The 26,946-nt window shown below is 28.3% G+C and overlaps 2 protein-coding genes across 2 annotated transcripts; one reads left to right on the forward strand and one right to left on the reverse strand.

Moving 5' to 3' along the window:
• The first annotated feature begins 17,927 nt into the window (after positions 1–17,927).
• LOC124829169 (fatty acyl-CoA reductase 1-like) lies at positions 17,928–20,854 on the forward strand. The gene is made up of 10 exons (XM_088110597.1): positions 17,928–18,060; positions 18,155–18,258; positions 18,535–18,737; positions 18,815–18,915; positions 19,032–19,233; positions 19,306–19,467; positions 19,676–19,757; positions 19,995–20,264; positions 20,368–20,495; positions 20,588–20,854. Exons 1-10 carry the CDS (start codon positions 17,997–17,999, stop codon positions 20,736–20,738), a joined length of 1,467 nt encoding a protein of 488 aa, XP_087966723.1. The 5' UTR covers positions 17,928–17,996; the 3' UTR covers positions 20,739–20,854.
• Positions 20,855–23,355: 2,501 nt separating this feature from the next.
• On the reverse strand, positions 23,356–25,901 carry LOC124829170 (alcohol-forming fatty acyl-CoA reductase-like). Its single transcript, XM_088108264.1, has 10 exons — positions 25,823–25,901; positions 25,629–25,732; positions 25,359–25,561; positions 25,161–25,261; positions 24,867–25,059; positions 24,602–24,763; positions 24,371–24,452; positions 24,005–24,277; positions 23,792–23,919; positions 23,356–23,699 (listed from the first exon to the last, which is right to left on the reverse strand). Exons 1-10 carry the CDS (start codon positions 25,899–25,901, stop codon positions 23,540–23,542), a joined length of 1,485 nt encoding a protein of 494 aa, XP_087964390.1. The 3' UTR covers positions 23,356–23,539.
• Between the last annotated feature and the right edge of the window lie 1,045 nt (positions 25,902–26,946).

The raw sequence follows: 26,946 nt of genomic DNA on the forward strand, positions 1-26,946 counted from the left end.
TTAACACAATTTTTAAAATAAATATTCGACTAATATAAAACTGATATTAAACTAATTCTTTTATTACGGCAATAACCACGATCGTGTATCTTATTTATATATGTTGTCATCCTATAAAACTATGAATTGATTAAAAATAAATAAATGTTCTAACTTGTTACATTTGGTTTAGACAAGTTGAACACTTACGTTACGCATTTGAATTTTATCAACAAATATATTTTTTTACAATTTAATGTATTATATTATTCACTAAAGGCATAAATAACAAACCATAATGAAGCATTTGATATCTGACCTAAATATAGCAACCCAAATGGTTTGAATGTATGGCAATTTTGGGACAAATGGTTCCAATAATTTATTGAGTCGCTATCAATTTGTGTCGGTTGTACATTGTTAAGTTTATAAAAACAATATTTTAATTTTATGAATGATCACATAAATTAAAATATTAAGTGACTAAATATTGAAGAAATATATATATATATATATATATATATATATATATATATATATATTTGGTTATTTTTGTTCATGTCTTTTAAAATTTTAGTCTTTAAATAATTTTTTTATAAAAGTAAAGTAATTATTTATAAACTTTACTTTTTAAGTTATTAATGACTTTTTTTTAATAAAATTATTTTTTTATTTGATCATTTTTAAAATTTAATATTTTTTAATTATAAAATTAGTTATAAAATAAATAAAAACTATTTACAATAAAATTAAAAAAATAATTTTAATTTTATAGTAATTTTATTATTTTTTATTATTATGAAAAAGTGCAACCACATATTGCATAGGACATATATTTTCAATCATGTTATTTAAGACAGATGTTATCCTAGTGAAAATTATTTTTAATATCAATGTCTTTGAAAACATTTTTTTTACAATAATTAATTTGATATTACAGAAAAAAAATACCTAGAACAAGTTCCCAACAATGCCTTTATACCTCCAAGAAAATATAAATGGAACCAAGTATAGTTCACCAAACAAAACAATAACACATTCATAAAATATTTAGAAATGTTTTATCAAAATTATACACAAATGAATATTATTGCCTTAAAATGTTTTTCATAATTATTTTTTTTAAAGTCTGTAAATGTAAAATGAAAGTAGTGTTTATAAATAGAATATTTATGTTCTAATCCATTTATCATATAATATATATAAAAGAGATAGGAGAGAGAATGATTAACCAAAAGAAATGAAAAAATAGTGTTGATAGAAACATTATCAAACTAATTTAAAACAAAGTATAGTTAAATAATCATATTGGGAATTATTGGTGGATTAAAAAGTTGTGGCAATCACGTTTTTAGGACATGCAATTTGCATTAATAGTTTAGTAATAAAAGGGTGGAATAGCTTTTTGCACAGTTGTTCTAACTTCAAGATGTAGCTTCAAGTTCAAATCTTGTAGTTATTTCATATCACCTCCTAACAGTTACTTTTATTATATAAATATGAACCATATATATATATAATTTGTTTCTTTATATGAAAAGAAAATTAATTTTATTAATTGTAGTACAGTACTCAATCCCTTCTTGGCACATCTTAATGTTGGATATATATCTGACCATTTAGAAAGTATAGTTAATGCCATCCAAATGGATGGAAGTCTTCTCATGGGATCAGGTGCACTAAATGTGTGAACAAATCAAATTTATAAATACTTTAGCATATTAGTTTTTTTTGTTATAAATACTTTCAATAATAAAAAATATTTTTTAGTAATTTATATAGTTATAAAAAACTTAGAAAAATTGATAAAATTAAGTTTTACAATTTGTTTATATACAAACTGTATCAAGTCTTATTATCTAATTATTTAAGGAGTTTTTTGTGCGTCAAAATTATTTAGATGGTGTCGAGAGAAGATATTCCAATGTAAAAGTTAGGTCAATTTAAACAAAACAAAGAATGTTGTAACTAATGTATATGACTTGCCTCTTTACCTCAAACAACTATGTATAGATTTTGTGATGAAATTTTTATTAAGGTTGACCGAACTACGACCCAAACATTAATCTTGCTTTAAATCCTAAATAAAACAGTTTTTGAGTTAATCAACTTTGGTCCTATTTAGTCTGTCCAATTTGGTGATTAGTTATATGATTTGTTGTCTAGTCGTTCAGTTGTCGACTTGGTAATTGATTGTTTGGGTTGATGACTTGTTATTTTGTTAATTAGTTGACTATTTGGGTTAATAACTTATTGTCAAGTCTGTTAGTTAACCGAGTTAATGACTTGTTACTGTCAATTTTATAATTGACCATTTAACTTATAGTTAATAAACGATTGTATGATTCACAAACTAACGATTGTATGATACACAAATTAATTATTAACTAAGAAGTAATACAAATTATATTAGTCACTAACAAGAGAATGAGAAATAATGTTATCATTTTATAAATTTTATGGAGTGGAGTAATGAGAATTGGTTACCCGTCACATTTGACAACTTAAGCATCTTACATAATCCTAACAACAATTGATTCTTGAATGAATTCCAAAATCGAATCTATTTAGTTCAAATTTGAGCCATATATAATATATCTATAAATTCCCAACTTCAAAGTCACAAATAGTCACCAATAACATGTGTTGATGTGAATGCATACATACAGTCATTAAGGCCTTCATAGAATCAAAACATATATAAATAATTTTAAGAAAAACCTCTAATACAATCAAACAAATCAATTAAGATATACAACTCATTAATTATTTTCTATAAAAATATGTAAAAAAAAATACAAATATTTTCAAAGAAACACTAGTTTATTTATTTTTAATTATTTTATATTTTTAACTTGAAAGAAAAAAACTTGTTTAGTGACACTTTTTTGTTGAACAATTAGATTAAAAAAGAACATCTTTAAAAATATTATTTAATTTTAGTTTAAAATAGACTGACTTATTTGAGTGAAAACTAAACCAAAAATAATTCTAACTTACTATTTTAATTTCTTTTAAAGGAGATATATTTCACTTGGATAAAAATTATTGTGCAACTTGATCATTCAATACAAGAATCAATTTATTTTCTAAAGAATTCAAACTTAAAACTTTGTGTTTAAATATGCTAAACAAACTTAAAAAATAAAACTCCCATGTATTATCCCAACTTAATTTGATCAATCAAAATTTATATACACTAATGTCATTATTTATAAAAATAAAATAACTCTAAATAAAATAAAAGTAAAAGTAAAATAATTTCAAACCCACTTAAAGATGGTTTACCCGTGAATTGACACATATTCCATATACGGTAAATACAACTTCATCCAACACTTCAAAATTAAATCATACTTAAATATCACACTTAAATATCACACTTTTACCTTTTCAGAACACAAGTGAACCATACACATCAAAATATCATCCTTACATAAATATATCGGTGACTAATTCTTTTATATAATAATAATAATAATAATAATAATAATAATAATATTTTTATTAATTTTATCATTTAAGTGAACGATATTTTAACTTTTATTATAATTGACGCATTATTGACTTAAACATATAAAAAAAGTGCATTGTTTAAGAAGTAAGAATGTTCATATATTTATTATTACATTTATTATAATTGACGTATTATTGACTTAAACATCAAAAGTGTATTTGTAAACATCTAATCAAATCTTGGCTAAAGAAGGAGTCATTTCAATTAAGAAAAATGAAGTTATCTCAACTAAAAGACAAAGAAATACCTCAGTAATATTTATATAATATATATATATATATATATATATATATATATATATATATATATATTTGTTTATTTATTTATTTATTTATTGTTAATTGATTTGACAAATGTACCGAATCGCTTCAAGTAATAAACCATGGTAAGATTAAGTATCGTTTTCCAAAAGATTTGTGTAACACTAGTTCATTGCACGATTAATAACTCATATAGACTTAAGAACGTAACATCCATTTACAAGCATGTGCAAGAAAGATAAATTTACACATAATTACATGGTTGGACTTTGGTGTTTGAAGGCACTTAGAAATGGAATATACTAGAAATGGTATGAAGTGACATTGCTAAGGTTAGGTTTCACCTATTTCACTTTTGTGCATACACAATCTCCTCTCCTCTCCATCAATTAACTAAAGTCAATTCACAAAAATACTTTAGCCCTAATCCCTTAGGTGAAAAAGCCTAGGTTTTCCCTATTAAACTCCAATTCCTTGGAAAATCTAACAAGAAAACTCGCATTAAAGAACTAGGATCTTAAAACAACATGTGGATCATCTTCCATCCCTAGAATCAATGACCACAAGGACTTTTGTTTCAGTTCTAGGTTCCATCTTACGTCCCCATAACCCATGAAACCCCAAAATCATGTCATGAACATTTCTATTACATGCAAGTTTTAAGATTGGAAACAAGAATACTAGCAATTAATAGAAAATGCATATATAATCAAATCATTCAACAAATACACAAGAATTCATAGGCTACATCTATCCCCAACAAGATGAGTTTGGCTGTCCATTTTTCCATGGAAAGCCTTTAAGCTTACAAAATCGCCATGAAAAAAGATGAAGAACCCAAGAGGAAGAAGAGAGTGTTCCCACGAGCCCTAGCAGCATACCAAGCTCTCCTATGAGTGAGATGCACCTCTAAAGAACCAAAGACCCATTTCTCTTCGTGTTTTAGGTCTAAATAGACCCATTTTTTCTACATCGACGTCGTCATCGCTCAAGCGGTAGCCCAGCGGCAACCCAACGGTAGCATTCAAGAGAGCAGAGCGCTCAGCTGCCGCCCAACGGCACCCCAACACCAGAAATTCTAGTGACAAAGAGTCCAACGATAGCCCAACGACAGCCCAACGGTAGCCTAGCAGTAGCACTCCAAAACTCTCCTTTTTTGTTGTTTTGCTTGCTTTTGTGACTGATTAAGCTCTATACTTTGGTGAAGGTACTTCCAAGCACTGTATTAGCTACAATAACGGATTTGTAATGATATTACATCAAAGTAGCCCAAAACACAATTATTTAAAAAACAAAATAAAAAAGAGAATTAAGCAAGTTATAAACTAGAAAAAAAATTGATTTTACTACTAAAATAAGAATTAATATTATATATATATATATATATATATATATATATATATATATATATATATATATATATATAAATGAGAGTTTTATAAGAATATTTTATTCCCTTATAAGAACACCTCTCATTAAACACAATCGTTTAATTCAATCTTCAGTATTATGATTGAGCGTGACAACTTTCCCTATCATAACGACAATAACGACCATTGATGAATCCATTTTTCTAACCTTGTGACCCCATGCAGCTTGTGTAGGTACACATTTATATTTTTTAATAAATTATTAAACTTTTAATGTCAATATTTTATATCTATTTCCAACAACATGTGAATTAAATGAATTTCTTTTTACTAATAATTCACCACTCTTAATCTAATTTAACTTTGAAAGTTAATCTTTCTTATTTTTATTGATTGAGCATTGTTTAATAGATAGAATAAATTACTGTTATGCAAATAATGTCAAATATCTTAATATATTTTTGCTGATGAAACTAGTTCAGTTAACTTACACGTTAAGTGGGATAAATAACAAACTTTTTGATATAAATTTATACAAAATATTAGTATATTTCAAAATAATGAAACAATATAAAACACATAAGATATTTCATAAAAGGTATTATTTTTCAGATCCAAAACTATAAATAAAAATAACCAATCTTATATCTCTTTCGTAAGTTTCCTATAAAGTTTCATATTTTTGTTCACCATATTTTTTTAAGATATTATTAGTTATGATATCTAAAATTAATTAAAGTATAATAAATTATATTATTTATTAGACAATACCATCAAAAGTAACTTATCTTAAAAACTTGAAAAGTAGAAAAAGAAAAATATATATCAGTAAATATTGTAAATATAAAAAATCATGAATATCTATTGTTTATGAACGTGCGTAGTTTTTCGGAAACAGCTAAAATCTGTAGACGGCAGTTGATAAATCTTTTGTTGGTAATAATTACCGACGGTCTTTGCCCTTTGGTACTTACCGATGGTTATATCCTTCGATAATTATCGAAGGGTAAAGACCTTCGGTAAATGTCCAAGAGAAAATGCCTTCGATAATTACCTAAGGACAAAGACCTTCGATAATTACCTAAGGACAAAAGTCGTTGATAATTAGTGAAGGATATGACATTTTCAAACCACAAACAAACCTCCATAATATGCATCTCAAAAATCATCCAATCATTGATGGAGTAAACAACAATATAACATCATTTGTATTGTTCAAATTTAAGAACTTGTATTTGTAAATGAAACATAAACATAAAACATGAAACAATATGTTCAGAGTATCTCCTCTTGCTGTTGTGTAGTTTACAGCAAGCTATCATGCATCGTACACTCGTCCCTTTTTCTTCCCACCAACGACATTGACCCAACATTGTGTCCTACGGATGTCGTTGTCTTCTTCATTACTCACAACATCCGGTGTAGGAGCTGACCCATGTCCGGATGTAACCTGCGAAAGTCTCGTAGAAAATTCTTCATGTTCAAACATTAAAAGTTAGGGAATGATATAGTAACATAAATAAAAATTACTAGTAGTAGTAGATTTATTTGCTTACATGAGTCTTCCGAGACCTTTCATCAATGAATTTAGTAGTTCCCTTTCGAACATGAGTCTGTGCAAATACCTCATCAACATAAATTTCCCATCCTAAAGCTTGGGCGTGTAACATAATTTAGAGTTAGAAGTGTACATGAAATAAAAAATACATACATTATATATGAAAAGAAACATAAAATTAATGAAGGTTTACCATATGAATGACATGCTCATGAACCGTGATCGATCCACCGGTATGTAGGGTGCCACCCTTTTCAGAAGCTCTGTTCTTCTAGGCTGTAGCATCAGAGATTCTATGAAGATATGTGACTTTTCTGTTGGAAAATGGGTTTATGATGACTCTTACCCTCTCTATGACTTTAATTTACCATATCTAAGCTTTGTAGTTACATGTCAAAAGAATTGATAGAAGTAGCTCCACTCTTCAAGAATGAGCAGCTTCTCGGACCAGAAGTAGCAGCGGAATGGAGAATGGATGGAGATGCGCGGATGCACGAAAGGTGTTTGATGAAATGTTTGGTGCGATTTTGGAGGTGTGTATGCAGTGGTTCTAACTGAAAGCCTTTCAAGAGGGAAGGAAGCTAGAGAATGAGTGTGCTAAAGTGGCACAAGACCGAGAACTTGAAGAAGAAATGGCTGGAACCAATTCAACAGCATTTCACTACATCAATTCAAGTTGGCTTTTGCAAGAGATCAAGCTCTCTTTTATAGATGAAGAAGAGCTATGATCTATGCAGAAAACTATGCAAATTACATTGAAAACGTGCTGGAAAAGTAGCTACCATGTGTTGAAATGTGAATAAGCTGGTCGGTGTGTTCTATGTGATAAATGTGAGTTGTAAGCAAAAAAGTTTCCATGTGCAAAAGGTGATATGGGTGCTGCAAATGCTGAGCACGCTGGTTACTCTTTATGCAGCTCGGTCATTGCATCTCTCTTGGCTTCCTTTGTTTCCTCTTTGCTTGACAACTTCCTAGGATCCTTCCAACCTTTATTTGTCCTACAAAACAATGTAATTAGTTAAAGAGAACATGCTAAGACTTAGAAAGAAAATATTAAATCCTTATTGAACTTCCCTTTCTTGGTCTTAGAGTGAAGTTGATACTTATTTGGATGGAAAGTCCCTAAAGGAGTTGCATCAAGAATGGTAGGCCAAATTTTGATTATCAAAAGTGGAAGTGAAAACCAACTCGTTGTACCTTGCCAAGGTATATATATGGTTGTTGATGATGTTTTTGGTGTGAAAACGAACATACAGATAATACCAAAATCTAACTTTTTGATGACATGTGCAGATTTGGTGCACTGAGGTTTCTTGAAAGAATGTGAAGAAAGAGAATAATGCTGGTGGGTGATTCCATGATGAGAAATCAATGGGAATCTCTAGTTTGCTTAGTGCAAGGAGTTATTCCAATTGCTAGAAAAAGTCATTAAGAGTTATCCAACATGTTATTATACAAAAGTCATTAAGAGCAGATTATGGTAATAGACTATGAGTGCATGTTCCAGCTCGGACATACAAATTATGTTTAGGGTCATGGTTTCTTGTGCCATATGGTCTTTGATAATTTTCATGAACCCAATTAACATTCTATTTGTGTGAACTTGATGATATATAAATAGTCCCCAATGAATGACCTTACGTTTGAGTATGATGAATCACTTTATGCAGACTTATTTTCAATAACTTTCTCGCATTTGGATTATATATCCTCACTAACTAGATGCTACCTTAATTTTGGAGCCTATGATTTGTAAATGGCATTTTTGGTCAGGCACATGCACTGCAAATATTAAGACTTTAATGGCAAGGATACTTTGTTTAAATTGCTTCACCCAAGGTTCTTTGATATTGACCAACCTCTTAGATGAGACATGTGTAACAACAAGTTTTGAGCATCATGGTTGTAGTTTTGGTGATTCCTAAATTGTACATGATAAGATTGGATAAAAGTGTTGTAGAATACTAATACTCTGGATTGGCCCTCTTAAGGAGTTATGCCATGGTGAGATATTTATCATAACATTTTTTCTTTTGCTTTTGTAAAAATTATTGACCATGTAGTCTTCACCTGAAAGATTTTGAGACTTCGATTGAGTTTTTTTGGGCACCCCTTTTGATAGAACTGAAGAAAGGTTCAAAAAATAAGAGAAATGTACATTTGGATTTGATTGAAGAAAATGCAAGGTATTGGAGAGGGGTTGATATCCTTGTATTTGACTCAGCTCACTGGTGGACTCACTCTTATCAAACCAGCTCGCAAGAAAGATTTTGTCATTCTTTAAGTTTTTCCATTCCATCAAATCAAGCTTAATTTCACTGTAAATGTTATTATGCTAGTGATGCATTTCTCTCTAAAACTCAAGAAAATTTAAAACATAAATTGAAATTAGTTTATGTATAACTAATGCTCTTTTTCCTTAAGATATGTCATTAAGTTCTATCATGATAAACTAGATGGGATTACTACATGGAGGGAAATAATCTCATAAGAAACATGAGTTCAATTAATGGTTGCTTATCAAAGAGGACTTAGCACATGCATGGGCAAGATGGGTGGATCAAAGTTAACAACCATGCAGTACCACAAATTGGGAAAGCTAGCAATAAAGTTTCCCTTAAACATACATTTTCCAATAACCAAATCAAAAGGATCTGATGGGGGGTTTCAAAGCAAAGCTACTGAACATAATTTGAACATCATTATTCATTCACGGAACAAATCACTAAACCAATTTAGAGAAAAATGCATAACACTGCATACATTTAACAACATGACATCAAAGTCTTCATCAGCCCCTTTAACACAATATTCCCATGATTCCCAAAATACAGAACTCACCTCTACGACAATGACACACCCTAGGTGTATTAGCACCTCCAATAGCCTCCCCTCGCGATAGTCGATGCCCTCCATTGCGAGCCCCTTCATCACAAATCCCCTAGATTGGCCTCGTCCTGCGATAATGGAAGCCTTGGTCACACCGCCACAACACTATCGTCACGTCGCGACAACAACCTCGTCAAGAAACACCTTCGAGCAGTCCCTCTCCCTCACAACAATGTAATCCGTGAATGACCACCCTCATCACACGACACTCTCCTCACGTTGACACAACAATTGAAGAAAAAAGAGGTTAGGGTTCGGGGTTCTTAATGAGGGAGATTAGGTGAAGTCTGCGATGCTTTAGGTAGAGGGAGAAAGGAAGACTTGGGGGGAAGTTGCGCGCAAAAAATTTGGGAGAATGAGAGAGGAAAATCCCAAATGCGCATTTCATTAAGTCGATGCTTACACTGACGGTCGTAATCCTTGGGTAAATTCACTGCGCCATTACCGACAGTCATAAGTTGTCAGTAATCACCACCTCACATGTCGGTTGGTAAATCTGCCGGTAAATCGATATTAAAGACGAACCAAAGGTCGTCGGTAATTAACGCATTTCCTGTAATGTCACATATTTAAATAATACACTGAACTTAACCATATGAGAATATCGATATATTAATATTAAAACAAGCTGATAAGAAGATGAAATAGTTATTAACAAAACATACTTTAGCAATAAATATATATATATATATATATATATATATATTAAAACTATTAAATTATAGAGTTTTATTCAAAACTATACATGATAAAAGGAAATTATCTTATGAGATTAAATTGTCAATTTCTCATTATTCATTTAGTATATCTGAATCATCTATTCACATAATAAAGATGATTATTACAAAACAAAGAAAAACACCACACAAAAAAACAATAATGTAAGCTAGCGAATTACCACATTAGATATAATTACAATCATCACGTAAGTGCATACATATAACCAAACTCTTCTAGACTAAATTTAGTTGGATACATATAGTTGAGTCAGACTCGTGAAGTTATACACTTGTCGTGGTAATCCTTTACACGATCATAAGAACCTTGGAATCATCCTTACGGCAGGATCTTCTGTCTCACCACCTATATGTCATCCTCATCTACATAATTATGAATAATTAGTACAAAGTCTAAGATAGTTTCACACAATGGAACAATCTTTACATCAATGCACACCCTAGTTAATCACACCTCAAATAATATTTTCCCATGGAAATCTTTGCACTACCATCAATTCATACCTTTATTTTACTTTTATCAATTATAATAACACTCTTAGAATACCAATAATGTCAAGCTACACATATTCATATATGACCACAACCTCTAAATTGTTCCTTAATCCACAAGCATTGTTCAATTCAATATAAAATCAAAAATCACAAACACAAGCTAACTTTCCTTACCTTCTAAAACTACTAAAAAAACTCTAACATATCAACACACATTCAAATTCATAGGATGCTCTATTTATACATATAAATGTTACAAACATGATCATACCATATCATTAAGATCATTGATCAACAAAGACTTATATTGAAGACTAACAAGATACATGCAAACCAAAAGAGGGCGCATGTAAGAAGATGATACATTTGGCCAAGGAAATAGTAGAAAATTTATTTACTCAAATGAATAAATTAATAAGATGGATAGAAAGAATTACTCGAAAGGATCACTCTAATAGTATCAGATCTTCAAACAAACAACCACTGTGGGATATAATAAAGAGAAGATAAAAAATTCTAGAAAAGTAGTTTCAAGAAAGATATTCTATTTATACTTAAATATTTTAATATTAAAATTATCAAGTTTTACTATTTTAAAGATAACGTCGATTCTAAAATATTATTTTCTAAATCTTATAATATATAATATTTATAATTAACAAGGTTAATAAATAACTTTTAACTATTAATTAAATATGAGCGTATTAACAAATTTATTTAATTATAAACTATAGTTAGTTATAATTTTGCAAAAGTAATGATATAATTATAAAATGAAAATACTAAAAAGATAAATAAATGATATATAGTTCAATTAATATAGAAATGATAAAAATATAATTTCTTTTACAATAAAAACTATGAAAGAATATAACATTTTGTTAAACGCGTAAGTAATATTATTTTACATATTTAAATTTATAAATTTAAGATATATATATATATATATATATATATATATATATATATATATATATATATATATATATATATATATATATATATATATATATAATATTAAATAGTGCTGTCAAAATGGGTTGTAACCTGTGAGTCAATTTGGTTCACCACAAGTTTGAGCAGTGTTGGATTTGAAAAAATATAATTATATTATGCGGACTAGTTTTCAACCCGACTCACTTAGCATTTTTTTTATTATATTATAGATAGGGATAGAGAAACAGATGTTTCAAGAGAAAAAAATATTATAGATTTATCTATTCAAGACTCTATTATTATACATGGATGAGTGATACAAAAATTATCATTATTAAAAATTTATTTGTTTGTTGTGCTTGTTTTTGGATTATGCTTGGATTGTAAGATACTTTTTTTTAATTGTTTTTTAAGTTTAACATCATTTTAGAGTGAAATTTATTTACATTTGAATTAAAAAAATTATAATTTTATTTTTATTTTTAAAAAAAACTTATAATTAAGTGAGCCAATAAATCAACCTGTTTAACCCACCAACTCGTGGTGAGTCGAGCGTTCAAATGTTTTTCCTCTCGTTAATAAGTGAGCTAGATTGGATTGACTCACTAAGTGACTAACCTGTGGTGAGCCGGACCAAGTCAAATTGGGTTACCTGTGTTTACAGCGCTAAACTAAAAAAATCCAAGGGAGGAAAGGGTCTGCACATGTCTAAATGCTTCTGTCGGTAACTATGAACTCGTCCAGTTTTTGGAAATCACCATTCATCACTCCTATCTTAACAAATTTATAGTGATTGATTAAATTAATTAAGTTTATTAATTAACACTAAATTAGTTAATTTATATCTTTTTACCTGTGATATCTTCGTGAATTTTATCATCAAGGTGTTGTTTTTTTTTCGTGAATGGTATATAATATAAGTTAAAAATTAAATCTTATGAATCCTTCCGACAACTGGAATAATATGATCAAAAAATAAAATAAGTACTGGGAGTCTAATTTTTCTGTTCTTGAACTTTGGTTGAGAAAAATGATAAGAGATGATACAATTTTTAGATGGGTAGCATACTCGGTTTGTTCATAAATTGAAAATGAGAGTAATTAATTTGAGGATAATTTGAAATTAATGTTTCATTAAAATATGGCAGCATTAAATAATTTAAATTATTTTTTAAGATAAGTAAACAAGGTTCGTGTTCATTGTGAAAGACTGAGAATTTACTTATGGACAACATCCATCCTATAACAAATACATTATTATTAAGGGGTTCTTTATATATATATTTAACCTTAATATTTCTATTTTGTTCATTTGAAGATCGAAGATGAAAAGGGATTAATTTTATTGAAATATAAATGTAGAATTACTAAAAGGGATTAATTTTTGTGAAACTAATTAACCTCAAAATTCGTTACCAATAAAACATAAAGAAACCTATATACGAAATATTATAACAAAATTTTTAATTATTTATCTTACTTTTTTTATACAATATAAAACTTTCATCTTATCTTCAATTTTCTAACGATCTTCAAATTATATGATTTTTTTAAGAATAAGCTAGACCTAAACACTTTTTAATATCAGAACTTTATTAAACACGTATTATATATTTATACCTCTACGTCAAGAAAATGCATTCAATATTTTATATTAACTAAAGATAGCACGTTTTATTTTCTCTTTTTTGTGTTTTATTTGTTCAGTATTTAAATAAAAGTGATTGAGCCTGCTCAATTTTTTGCTACAACATTTTAAATCAATAATTGTGTTAGATTTGGACTATTCATATACTCTTATTTATTTTATGTCATTAAGCTCTTAACATATCATTAATTAACCGACATAAGGTCTGTCTCCTCCCCAACCAACTTGGAAATGTGTTGTTACGTCCAGAGTTGACAAATATATCGTTATTAATTTCTCATTAAATTATTTAACTCTGCTTTGTCTAATACTTAATCTTTAAATTTCTTACCCATAACAATTTAGGATTACTTTAATTAATTTCATATTTCATTTTCTAATGTTGTTTTAAGTAACAGAGGATAAATGGCTTCACGTTTTATGGGTTTGAGAAGTTGACTTCATGGCTGATAATGTTTCACGTCTATATTTTTCGTCAATTTTTGCGGTGTTCAAGTATGTGTTACACCAAAATTCATATATGTTTATTATTTACTCTAAAAAATAATAAAAATAATTAGGAAGACTTTTATAAGTGCAGATGAAAAAAATCAAGAGATTTTGAACTCTTGTTTATTCATATAAATGGAACTAAATTTGAATAACTTAGTTACTGTTTTAAATTCAAGTTTTTGTGAAGAGACTTGATTCAATTCGAGACATCATTATAAAGTTAACCAACCAGAAAAAAAAAATATTTGAAGAAAATACATTAATTCGAAACATATCAATACAATAACGTGGAATTCCAATAAATAAAATTTTAGGATTAAATATCTTTTCTTCCAAAAATTATATAATTTTTATTTATTTTTATTTTTAGTTTGATAAAAGTGAATTTAAATCTAATTTAACTTTATAAAATTAATTTGTAAGCAGATATTTGAATTTATTTATATAAAATAATAAATTTTAACTTATAATTTTAATACCATATTAATAAAAGAACTTCAAACTTAATTTAATTCTATAAAATGGATTTAAAAAGTAAAATTTTATTTATATATTTTAAATTAATTTTATCTTTAGTTTAATTGATCTTTAATTGATGTAATGTAACGTCAAAATATATACATGTTAAACATAAATAAATTAAATGATCTTATAGCAATCTAATATATCTATATGTTTAATAAATATAATTTTACTATAATAAATTTTAATCCATAATTTTGATCTCATAGTAAAATAAATTTTAAATAAATCTTAATGTTAAGGTCAGAAAAAGAGATAAACCCTAGACCAAGGGAAGATCACACGTGAATAACAAATGCATTAATATTGTTTGAGTGACAAAAGATAATACTATGTATATATAATAAACAAATTTAGCTTTGAAAATCAATTTAGACGATCAGCCAACCAAATAAATATATTAAATTTGGACAATTGAATTGTCGTGATAATATAAAATAATAAAATAAAAAACCTGCTATGTAATTCTTCTTTTTATATAATATTCTAAGAATTTTATTGTCATAATATTGAATATTTCCCTCAAAAACTATACTGTACATCAAAATCCATATTTTATACGTCGATTCGAATATAATATTAAAATATAAAATTCTAAATAAATTAATTCAAACTTCTTTTGCAGTTTTATTTGTTTGGTTTTGCGCAGTTCTCTAAAATTGTTTTGAATTTGACTAGTAACAATTATATATAATTTAAAAAAGAAGTAGCCTTGATTAATCCTTGAAATGATATTTTCATTACCATTAAATATTAAGGTAAATAAAATAAAAGAAATACAGGTAATGTGTAAAATTCAATGTAATTAATGTGACAAGACTTAATATTTTAAATTAGATGTTAAGTTAATCAATAATTTAATTATTTTATAAAATAAAAACAATAAAAGTAATGTGTAAAAATCAATGTGATTGATAAGACTTAAAAATTTAATTTAAATGTTAAGGTGATCAATAATTTAATTATTTTTATCAAATATTGCAAATAATGTGTTAAATTCATTAGGGATTTTTAAATCTTATACAACGTGATCAATAACTATAAATTTAATAAACCTGTTTCTCCGACTGTTAATTAATGCACTTAAATAAACACCATTTCATGTAATACACACAACATCAACACCTAATTAAGACCATAACCAAAATTCAATATTCAACAAATGCCGCGGTTTTTTCTTTTTTCTTTTTTCTTTTTTTGTGTGGGTAATTTGTTCAATGTCTCATGTATCACACAGATAACATCCAAAACTTAAAACTGTCGTAGTCCTCTTCATACACATCGACAGAGAAAACAAGATAACCCAATTATTATATTTTACATTGATTTCATATTACCTAAAAGAAAATTATATTCATATAATTTCAACTAATGTCATCATTAAATAATTTTATACAAATATCATATTATTTTGATAGACATAATATAAGAATTATTCACAACATAAATACTAATTCCATATATCTTTTTAACCTTTTTGATTTGAGAACACATTTCAGTCTCCCTAACTGCATCCTAATACCATGTTGTAAAAAGTTAGGTATCTTAATATTTTCAAATACTTTTTTTAACATTTTATAATTTTGATCTATTTCTTTCTTTTGCATCACTTTTCTCTTTTGATATCATAGTAATGTGCATGCATCATTTTCTCATCATTACATGAAATTGTGCATTTGTTTAAAATGAGATTTTATATTGGTTTGCAAGAATAGGATAACAAAAGTATTGGATTGTTTTATATCGATTTTTAAATTGGTATAAAAAGTTCACTTTTTATTTTGATTTTAAAATCGGTATAGAAAGTTGGTTAAGGAAAGTGACAAAACTGATCAAAAACTTTTATACTGATTCGTTAACTAACAATTCCAATAGGTATAATTAGCTTCACTTTTTATGCGGATTAAAGTCTTAACCGGTATAAAAACATGACTTTTTTATATCTGTTATACTGGTTCAAACATTAACCGGTATAAAAAGCAACACTTTTTTTAAATACCAACTTGCATAAAATTCAATTCTAGAACATTCCTATAATACAGTCCAAATATATAAAAGGAACAAAATAATGGTTGTACTTCATAGTATTTACACATCTAATATTTACCTAACATCATCATCTATAAACATTTAAAAAGAAGGAAGCATCTTGCTCCCAAACTCCCTTTAGGACCTCTTGCTCCATTGGAGATGCATTACCAAAAATCTATACAATTAATAGTTTGAGTCAATTTATAATGATAAATATTAAAGATATTAGTTATAAAATGTTCACATTACTAAATTCTATGAGCCAACAATATTTGTGAATATGATTTTTTACATTTGCCTATTACATAATATTCACACCTAGAAATAATGTTTTTCCTACAACCTCAAATAAGTCTCAATCACTTTGTAAAAATTAAACATACATTGAAATGAATGCCTAGTATGCAAAAAAAATTATTAAAAATAAATAATGTTATAATAACTATTAATATATTCAAACTTCATAAATATAAAAATTTACTTACAACTAAAGTTGTAGTACTAATATACATAACATATCAGTGTTAATCATTCTTGTAACATATGAAAAAAGATAGGCAAACTCTTCTATTTGTGATCTCAACATACATGTGTAACTGTATAGGAGAAAGGGAGATCTTCGTTCTAGAATTTTTTTTTTTTCACAAGTCAAATCAGATCAATATCAGTTCAAAATAGCTAAAGGCCAATTGATTCAAAATTGCATACTTTTACTCATACATATCGTTAATCATAAGCATACATCTTTCACTGCACTTATCCATAAAAAAACTTCATCATTCCCAACTATCAATAATAGGTAAAATAGAAATACAAACATATTTCAACTCCTCACAGTATACTCTCACTAGCTACACATACGTATCTAAACATATCATAATTATCACAACTAAATTAGATATTTGACTTATTTTGGGTTACATGGATTCTAGAATGACATTTAGATTTCTTTATCTACTTTTCTTTTTTACTTTTAGCACGAAAAATTCTTTTTGAATTTGAAAAAAAAAATCTTTGTGAAAGTTAAAAAACTCTTTTGTTTTCTTTTAAAAGATATGATGAGAGATTACATAAATTCACAGTCATATTAAAAGTCTCTTTTTTTATCAATAATTGTTTTATCAGTAATTACATTATTAATATATTAAAACAATTTAATATGCTTAATTACATTATTAATATAAAGTATCATCATCATTTTATCTATAATTAACCTTTGTGGATAATAAATAAATAAAAGAATTTGCTTTAAAATATAGAATGGAATACAACTAGACCTACTCTTATTCTGATTATGTAGAGATAAAACAATTTTATGGTACCTCAAATCATTCATATACTCTAGAGTTTAAATTTAGAAACTTTTAAAATTTCTCCATCATTTATTGGGGTGGTAGCAGTAGGTGTATATTTTGGTGGCATTAAGGGTTCTTATTCTATATAAACACAGCAGAAAAAAGCATTCCTAAATAATCATCTTCACCATATAATAACTCTGTCTCTGATATCAACTATCATTTCATTCCATCTTCTCCAAATCGTTGGCTAATCGAAGGGAAATAATGCCTCAGTTCTTCCAGGGAAAGACCATTTTAATCACTGGCACAACGGGCTTCTTAGCAAAAGGTACTATTACTACTACATATGTACAATGCATCTATATATAACAAATAATTTGAACTTTTGCTTCTGCCATTGAATTTGTCTATTTTATGCGCAGTTTTCTTGGAAAAGATTCTAAGAACACAACCAGAAGTTAAAACACTATATCTTCTCGTACGAGCAGAAAACATTGATTTGGCTGCAAAACGCTTTCAAAATGAGGTAAATGAATGGTAAAATATTATCCACATGCTTGTTATCATGAACATGAACACCTATATAAATACTTATCCAATACAGAATCTGTCAACAAACCATCCGTTCAACCGTCCCTTTTCCTCTTTCTGGAAATTGAATTGAGGTCCCATACTTGTCCCTACTTGTCAGAATAATGAAAAATCATTTTTCCTACTAAATTTTAACACCGATTCATTTTAGTTGTATATACTGAATTGTGGCATTCATGGCGCATTAATTCCTTTAATGGTCATATTACAGGTGATTCTGACAGATTTATTTAGAGTGTTACGGGACCAATGGGGTGAAGATTTTGATTCTTTCATCTCGAGCAAGATTGTGGTCATACCAGGAGATGTTTCTCTCCATAACTTTGGTCTGAAAGATGAAAAGCTTAAGAGTAAGATGTTGGAAGAGACCAACGTTGTTGTGAATTTTGCAGCATCTACTAAATTTGACGAAAGGTACATTATCTAGTAGGAATAATCGACAACTTTTGCTTCTAAATTCGACATTTGGATTCATTGTTATTTGTCCACAGATTTGACATCTTAATGGATGTAAATACAATGGGTGCCTTACATGTCTTAAACTTCGCAAAGAATTGTCGCCAGATAAAGGCTTTTGTGCATACATCAACTGGTAATTGTAGTTAACTATAACTTATATTACTATATTTACCAAAACGTTGTTCACTTAAGATTACGCTAATTTCCATTCGTAATACATCTTTTGGTATGAATTAATGAATATGTCAGCATATGTGTGTGGAGAGATTAAGGATAGAAAAACAATTGTGCAAGAGAAACCCTTTGAGATGGGTCAGACCCTGAAAGAGACCTCGAAATTAGACATCACTGCAGAAATGAATTTGTTGAAGAAGAAAATCGATGAACTCCGATCAGAGAATGCTACTGAAAACACAATCAGATATGTCATGAAAGATTACGGAATTGAAAGGTACATCAAATTCTTATTCTGTGTATATATTCATTGATCTATAAATGACATTATTTTTTTGTGATGTATCAGAGCAAAGTTGTATGGTTGGCCAAACACATACACATTCACAAAAGCAATGGGAGAGATGCAAGTGGTTCATCACAAAGATAATGTTCCACTAATCATTATACGTCCCACCATGGTTACCAGTACCTTTAAGGACCCATTTCCTGGTTGGATTGAAGGCTTAAGGTTTAAACTTGCTCATGATTAACTATAGTCGAATTTCTCTTATGTCTTCACTTGAAATACCTAACATCTAGACAACAAAATAATTATGTATCAGTTCAACTTCAAGTTAAACTTACAGAGTTTACTGCATTATGTTGAAGATTTTGTTAAACCTATATAAGTTCTTGACGAGGAATTATAAGTTAATGAATGTATTTTGTATTTACAGAACTCTGGACAGCATAATATGTAGCTATGGTCAAGGGAAAATAACAAGCTTTCTTGGTCATCCCAAGACAATTTTGGATACAGTAAGTTAAACTATATTAAATTTACTTTGCTTATATTAATGGATATACCTAAATACATGATTATTTGAAGAATAAAACTCCAAAAGTTTAGACTACTTATCATTCAGCGTCTAAAAAGCATTGTTTTGCAAAACATTTTTGGATGTCTAAAGAGTAAAATAAAGTGAACAATGTTCTTCTTTGTTATAAGCATACTTACAACATGATTTTGTTTATGCTAACTGCTATATGGTGCAGATACCTGCGGACATGGTTGTCAATTGTATGATGACAGCAATTGTTGCTTGTTCAAATGAAGCTCCAAAGAATTTCATCTACCACGTTTCTTCATCGTCAAGAAATCCGTTCAGAATTGCCGATGTTCGTGATTTCAGCTATCGTTATTTCACTAAATTCCCAGTCAGAAACAAAATTGGAAAGCCAATAACAGTTTCCAAGCCAACTTTGATATCAAGTAGGGTTGCTTTCGACATTCTCATGACAGTCCGATATTGTTTGCCACTAAAGGTTTGTCGAATACCAAGATTAACTAAAGAATGAAGCAAAAACTATAATCATATATATATTAATAATGTTTTAAGGTTCCATGATAATCTTTGTTTATATTTAGGTGTTAAATTTGGTGAACGAAGCGTTTTGTCAATGCTCTCGAGATGTTTACGAGGATAGCTACAAAAAAATCAAAAGGGTGACACGACTAGTTGAACTGTACAAACCATACCTGTTTTTTAAGGGCGTGTATGTATTTTCCTTGGTCTGTGGTTACTAGAAATCATACATGAACTACTTTGATTCATAACCATCATTCTCATACGAATTTTCGGTTTCAGCTTCGACGATTCAAACACACAAAATTTACCAAGAGCAACAAGTAATAACATGGAGGTTGATGGATTGGACTTTGACCCTAATAGCATCGATTGGGAAGACTACATGATGAACACACACATTCCTGGTCTTGTAAAGTATGCATTGAAATGATTGATATTTGAAGTTTCTGCTTTGAAATGGGGCACAATGTTTTAATAAACTTTTATTGTTTGGTTTGTGATATAAGAATGGAACATAATACTAGAATTGAGTAATTTACTTTTACATTTGGATTGCATTTATGTTAAATGCTTTTTTTTATCGACAAAATGAATATATAAACATGAGAGCATTTGGGGTTCTCTCGTCTATATACAAATATTAAATATAAAGATAATGGTTAAAAATCTCGTATAGACTAATAATATGTAAACATGATCTTATATACCATTCACTTGAGATGTTATTAGAGTCAAATGAATGTTATTATAATGATATTTGTTATTTATTAAAAATATTTTGTTATTTATTATTGAAATTTTTGTTGCGAATTTTTACATTTGATGATTTCCTCTCGAGCAGGCTTTCTTATTTCCTAAAGATAAGAAAAAATTCATTTATCTATGGCTGAGAGAAACATATTAATAAGAGGACTAATGTGCAATGTGGGAGGCATATGTAGTAGAAAGTGATCATTGTGGGTCATTCTAAAATGCCTAGGTTTCCATAGTTGAAACAAATGTTAGGGTTGAATTATCAATGATGTTCAAACTAGTTCTTGGAAAGAATGCGGTAATCACAACAGGTAATGAGTTTCGTTAAATTGGTGCCTCATCTCTTTAAATTGATATTTTCGAATATGTTTTTCATGACAAAAAGTAGAACAGGAGAGTGAAAATATATATCATATAACATATAGTACCATATTAAAATAGCATAAAAATACTTTTTTTATCTATATATTCTATTTTGTTTTACATTAAAAATACTTAATTTTTATAATGGCTTTTCGAAATAAATAAGTTTTATCATAGTTAACGGGATAACCGAAGAATATTTCATAATATTTAATTATTGGTTAAAATATTTGGATGATCTTTATATTTGTATTGGAATCTCAATTCGGTAAGATTTTAAGTAGTTTCAATTGAGTCATCATTTTAAAAAATGTAATGTAATTTGGTTATTTCCGTTAGTATAGCATTGATGATGTTAACTCAGTGTCACATGTTAGTTCGTAATTTTTTATTTTTTTTTTAAAAAAAACTTCGTCACATGTCTAATGTGACAAAAATAGTGTAATGTGACAGTGATAATATCAAATGTCACTAGGAGAGAGTGTCATAAAAAAATTCAATTTAGTCATTTTATTTGTATTTTATTTTAATTTAATTCTAATTTTTTTAAATTGAAACAATTTCATCTCTCTCCAAGACTGTTTAATTTTTATAGAGATGTATAATAATATTTTCATTAAAATTGATATTTTTATTAAATATTTTTAATAATATTAAATTTATATTTTACAATGAACTTTATTTAAATTTTGTTTCATATATTTATATATCAATAATTTCTATACAAATAGTTGGTTTAAAAATAAAAATATTATAAATTCAAAAAAGACAAAAAAAATTATTTATGTATTATAGTTTTCCTACTTCATTTTTCTTATGGTTGGGAGAAACATATCAGGGAACTAATATGCAGTGTGGGAGGAATGTATAGAAAGTGAAGAAGCCTCATATCTAAAAATAGATAGCACCTAACCCAGCCCAAAACCCATTGTCCCAAGGAAAACAACTAGAACACCAACGACAACAAGACCAAAAGAATTTTCATAATTATGTACTTACATGTATTATTAAAAGTTGAATAATTTACCTTATTTGATATTATGATATTGGATTTACTTATATTTATGAAATATATGTATGTGGTAATTGACAAGTATTGTATGTCTTCATTTAGATAGAAATATTGACAGGTTTGTATTGGGATTGTCTTTTTGTTTGTGTATAAATATTGGCATATTTATTTAGTTGCTGAGAATATAACCTACTGTATTTATTGTATATTTTTCGGTTATCAACTAATTTTTTTTATCTTTAAAGTGTTTAAGTTATTGATAAATATTTTTGTATGTAATGTTACAAATTTAGTCGTCCTAATACGAATAAAAGTATTTGTAAATGATAATAATTTACTGACATTTCATGTGTTGTCGATATTTCTTGAAATATTTCTCTCAATAAATTTTACAGACAAGTAAATTATCGATAAATTAAATTTTATCAATAATTTGTCTATAAATCATAATATCAGTCAAAAGTTATAAATTACCAATAGATTCGTTTTCAACAAATTATGATTTTTTATTAATATTGGTTTTTTTTATTGCTTATCATCATTTAAAAATATGGTTTAAACAATCATATTTTATGTGAAAAAAATATGGTTTAATAACTTGTCATAATTTATACGGTTTTTTGCTGTGATAAATGATAGTTGATGAGATTTCATTCATGTTAGGGTTCAAACGTCAAATAATTCACAAAGACGAGAAGAAAGTGGATTTGATGTTAGAAAATGACAAAAGTTATATATATTAGAAACGCTTTTATGGAAAACAGATTGGACTTTTAGGCTTAGAAAATTAAAAATAATAAGAGACTAAAATAAGTATAGAAAAACTAAAAAGATCAGAGAACAAATTATTCATATATTGTATTAGGAAAGAGAATAAAGAACTTGATGAAGAGGAAGATATGACTGATAGAGGATTCAAGTACATTTGCTAGCACAAACATTTATTAGGATAGGAACATTTCTCTAAAACGACAACCTTGAATGAGGCTTTTGTATATGTCTGCAGCAATTTCTTTCCTTCCCCATTGAGTTATTGACAGTAACAAGTATCACAGAAGATATGAAAGAAACGTAGGATGCACTGAAGAACAAATCCAACCTAATTACTTCACACCATACCTCACAAGTCCAGGAATGTGAGCGTTTAACATATAATGAGTCCAATCAATAGTTGTGGGATCAAAGTTAAATCTTCCAACATCATCGTCATCTTTTCCCTTCATTTTTCTCATCCTTAAATTTTCTGCGTTCTTGTCATCGAAGCTGTGTCATTGACGATCCACAAAAAAAACATATCATATATACATAAAACCGGAATTGAAACATCGATTTAGGAGTATATATTTTCTTCTTACATTCCCTCAAAGAGGAGATAAGGTTTATAGAGTCTCATTATTCCCACCATCTTTTTAACTTTCTCTTTACTTTCATTGTAAAAAGCCTCGTGACCGTAGCAGCACACTTTGTTCATCACCTTTACTCCCTTCAAAATAAGAGACAAAAAATTGAATTAGAAAGTGCAAAAATAGCATAGTGCGTTAATTTCCATGAAACAATTAGGTGCAAACCTTGAGAGCTAGCATGTATCGAATGTTGACGTATCTGTGAAATGAACTCACACCAGACATCCACGTAACTTTCTTGGAACTCGCCACTGGTTTTCCATACATGTCTGTCAAAGGATGTTTTGTAAAGTATTGATGGGCCAAGTCCTCAAGATCAGAAATTCTGAATGGATTTCTCAGTGAAGAACCAATATGATAAATCAATGTCTTCGAACAACTCTTTGAACAAGCCTCAAGTGCTACTATCATGGAGTTTATCACCATGTCTGCTGGTATCTGCATACATAATCACTTCAATTTATTCTTCAGTTTTCAAATAAAAAATTATGAGAGAAAAAGAAAAAGAAAATGAATAAATTGATAACTTGCCGCATCTATAATTGTACTCCGACGACCAACGCTTCTTCTTAATTTTCCTTTACCGTACATTACAACAAAGAGGTCCATAGCTCTGCATTCACGTAATTAAATTGTGTAAGAATTTCTTTCACCATACAACTAAAAGATAAAGAGAAGATTCATAATATATACAAAACTCATATAATAATATTTTTGGTGTATAGTTTTATAAACATTCTCATAATTATTTGAAATACATACCTAACACCTTCAATCCAACCGGGAAATGGTTCAGAGTGAGTGCTGAGTATTACGGTGGGGCGTGCAATGATCAATGGTATATCACCTTTCATGTTCATCAAAATCTGTTCCCCCATTGCTTTCGTAAATGCATACACATTTGGCCATCCGTGTAAGTTTGACCTGAATTCAAATGTATCATTGCCAAACATTCAACATCCAAATTTTAGGGTTTCCAAAATACAGGAAAAATGAAATAACTCTCTTTTTGAATTCCACATATCACCTTATAGTTCCAAGGTTTTTCATAACCGATGAGATTGTTTTTTCACTGGCATTTTCTGCCTCAAGTTCCTTCAATTTCTCTTCGGCTAACAGTTTTTCTAAGTTGATGTTCAATCTTGAGGACCCATTTAGGGTCTCACCCATATGAAAAGGTTTCTCTGCCACAAGTCCTTTGCGCTCACCGCATACGTAAGCTGAAAAGAAAAAATAATGCTTAGTTTAATGTGGGAACAAGATAAACTTATTCTGTTAATATCATCAAAGCTTTTCCACGTTTCTTATTATAAACACGTACCTGTAGATACATGAAGAAGCATTTGTAATTTACTACAGTTCTTGGCAAAGTTCAGAACATGAAGAGCACCCATCGTATTAATCCCCATCGCAACATCCAATCTGTAGGAAAAAAAACAACAAATTATATACATATTATTGAAAATGAACGTATTAGACATTATAAGCATTCATTATCTTTAGTTTAAAAGTAATTAACCTCTCATAAAACTTGGTAGTAGCAGCAGAATTTATTATGGTGTCTGTCTCTTCCCACAACTTTTCCCTGAGCTTTGTGTCTTTGACTCCCAAGTTCTCAACAGAAACATCGCCACCAACAGCCAACACCTTCTCAGATACGAAGGAGACAAAATCTGCACCCCACTGTCCTCGTAGCACCCTGAACAAATCCTTTGACAGAACCTGATACATATGTGCTCAGTTAACGTTATGATTACGAATAAAGATAAGTTAAGTAATTAATGACTACCTCATGGTGCAGCCGTTGTGCAGCTTCTTCTGAATTTCCTGCTCTTACAAGAAGGTATAACTTTTTTATGTTTGGTTGAACCCTTAATATCTTCTCCACCAAAACTGCATTAACACTAACAGAGATTAATCATACTGTACTAATAATAAATCCTGTTGTACAAAGTATGTTACAGGTTCGAAGAAGAAATATACGTTTTGCTAGGAATCCCGTTGCACCCGTAACTAAAATGGTTTTCCCCTCTAGAAAGTAATGAACACTTTCAAACTCCATTGAAGAGTTGTATAGCTTTCTCATGGTTTTGCCAATTGCCATAACTATCTATATATAGACAGAAGAATACAAATAGCGAAAGTGCTGGGTTAGGGTTTGCTAGACATTGCTACGTGTATAGGAAATGTTTTAAGAATAACGTAATAATATATATATATATATATATATATATATATATATATATATATATATATATATTATAAAATAAACATCTAATTAATATCTATTAAATTTTTTATATTTTTTTCACATCATAAAATGATTTTTCAATGTAAAAAAATATAAAAGAAATAATATATATTAATTAAGTATTTATTATATATATATTATTTTTTGTTTAATACCTTTTTTTAACACACTCTAGTCCAAAAATAAGTAGTATACAGAAAGTGCTAAAATATTTCCGAACTTCTTATAAGGTTTAAGGTCCTTCGATTTCACCCAAAAATATTGTTTTTAATTATTTAATCAACGTCGGAGAGTATTAGTTAGCACTTTTATTCATCACAAATGTGGTGTAGGGTGATCTTACTTTGACTTCAACATTTTTCTCTTACACTCAAGTTTCAATTTTTTATTTATTTCATTATAATATATTTATTTTTATTTATTTTTATTATGTTAATATAATATTTTATTATAAAACCAATTGAATGTAGATTTAAAAGGGGTAGTTTTTTTATTTATTATTGTATAGTTTATTTGGAAAACAAAAGTTTAGTCTCTTCTTAGAAACTGAAAATGTCGCGAACCGTGTAGCACCTTTTATAAAATCTTCCAAATATAAATGTTTATGGAATAATTTGTATAAAAAAAATAGAATTTTAAGATTAATAGGTAAATTAATTAATTTCTTTAATATCGTAATGAATTAATTAATTGGATATTATAAAAAATACTAGAACAGGTTATTGGGAGTGCATTAATACCAAAATGAAACATGGAGATATTTTAGTAAAATTATATATAAAAGAATATTATTGTGCTTATATGTTTTTCTTGAATTTTTTTTTTATAATATGAAAACATTAATATCCATCGATGT

The sequence above is a fragment of the Vigna umbellata genome, chromosome 3, assembly GCF_029865625.1.
Source record: "Vigna umbellata cultivar VRB3 chromosome 3, Vumbellata_1.0, whole genome shotgun sequence".
NCBI lineage: Eukaryota > Viridiplantae > Streptophyta > Magnoliopsida > Fabales > Fabaceae > Vigna > Vigna umbellata.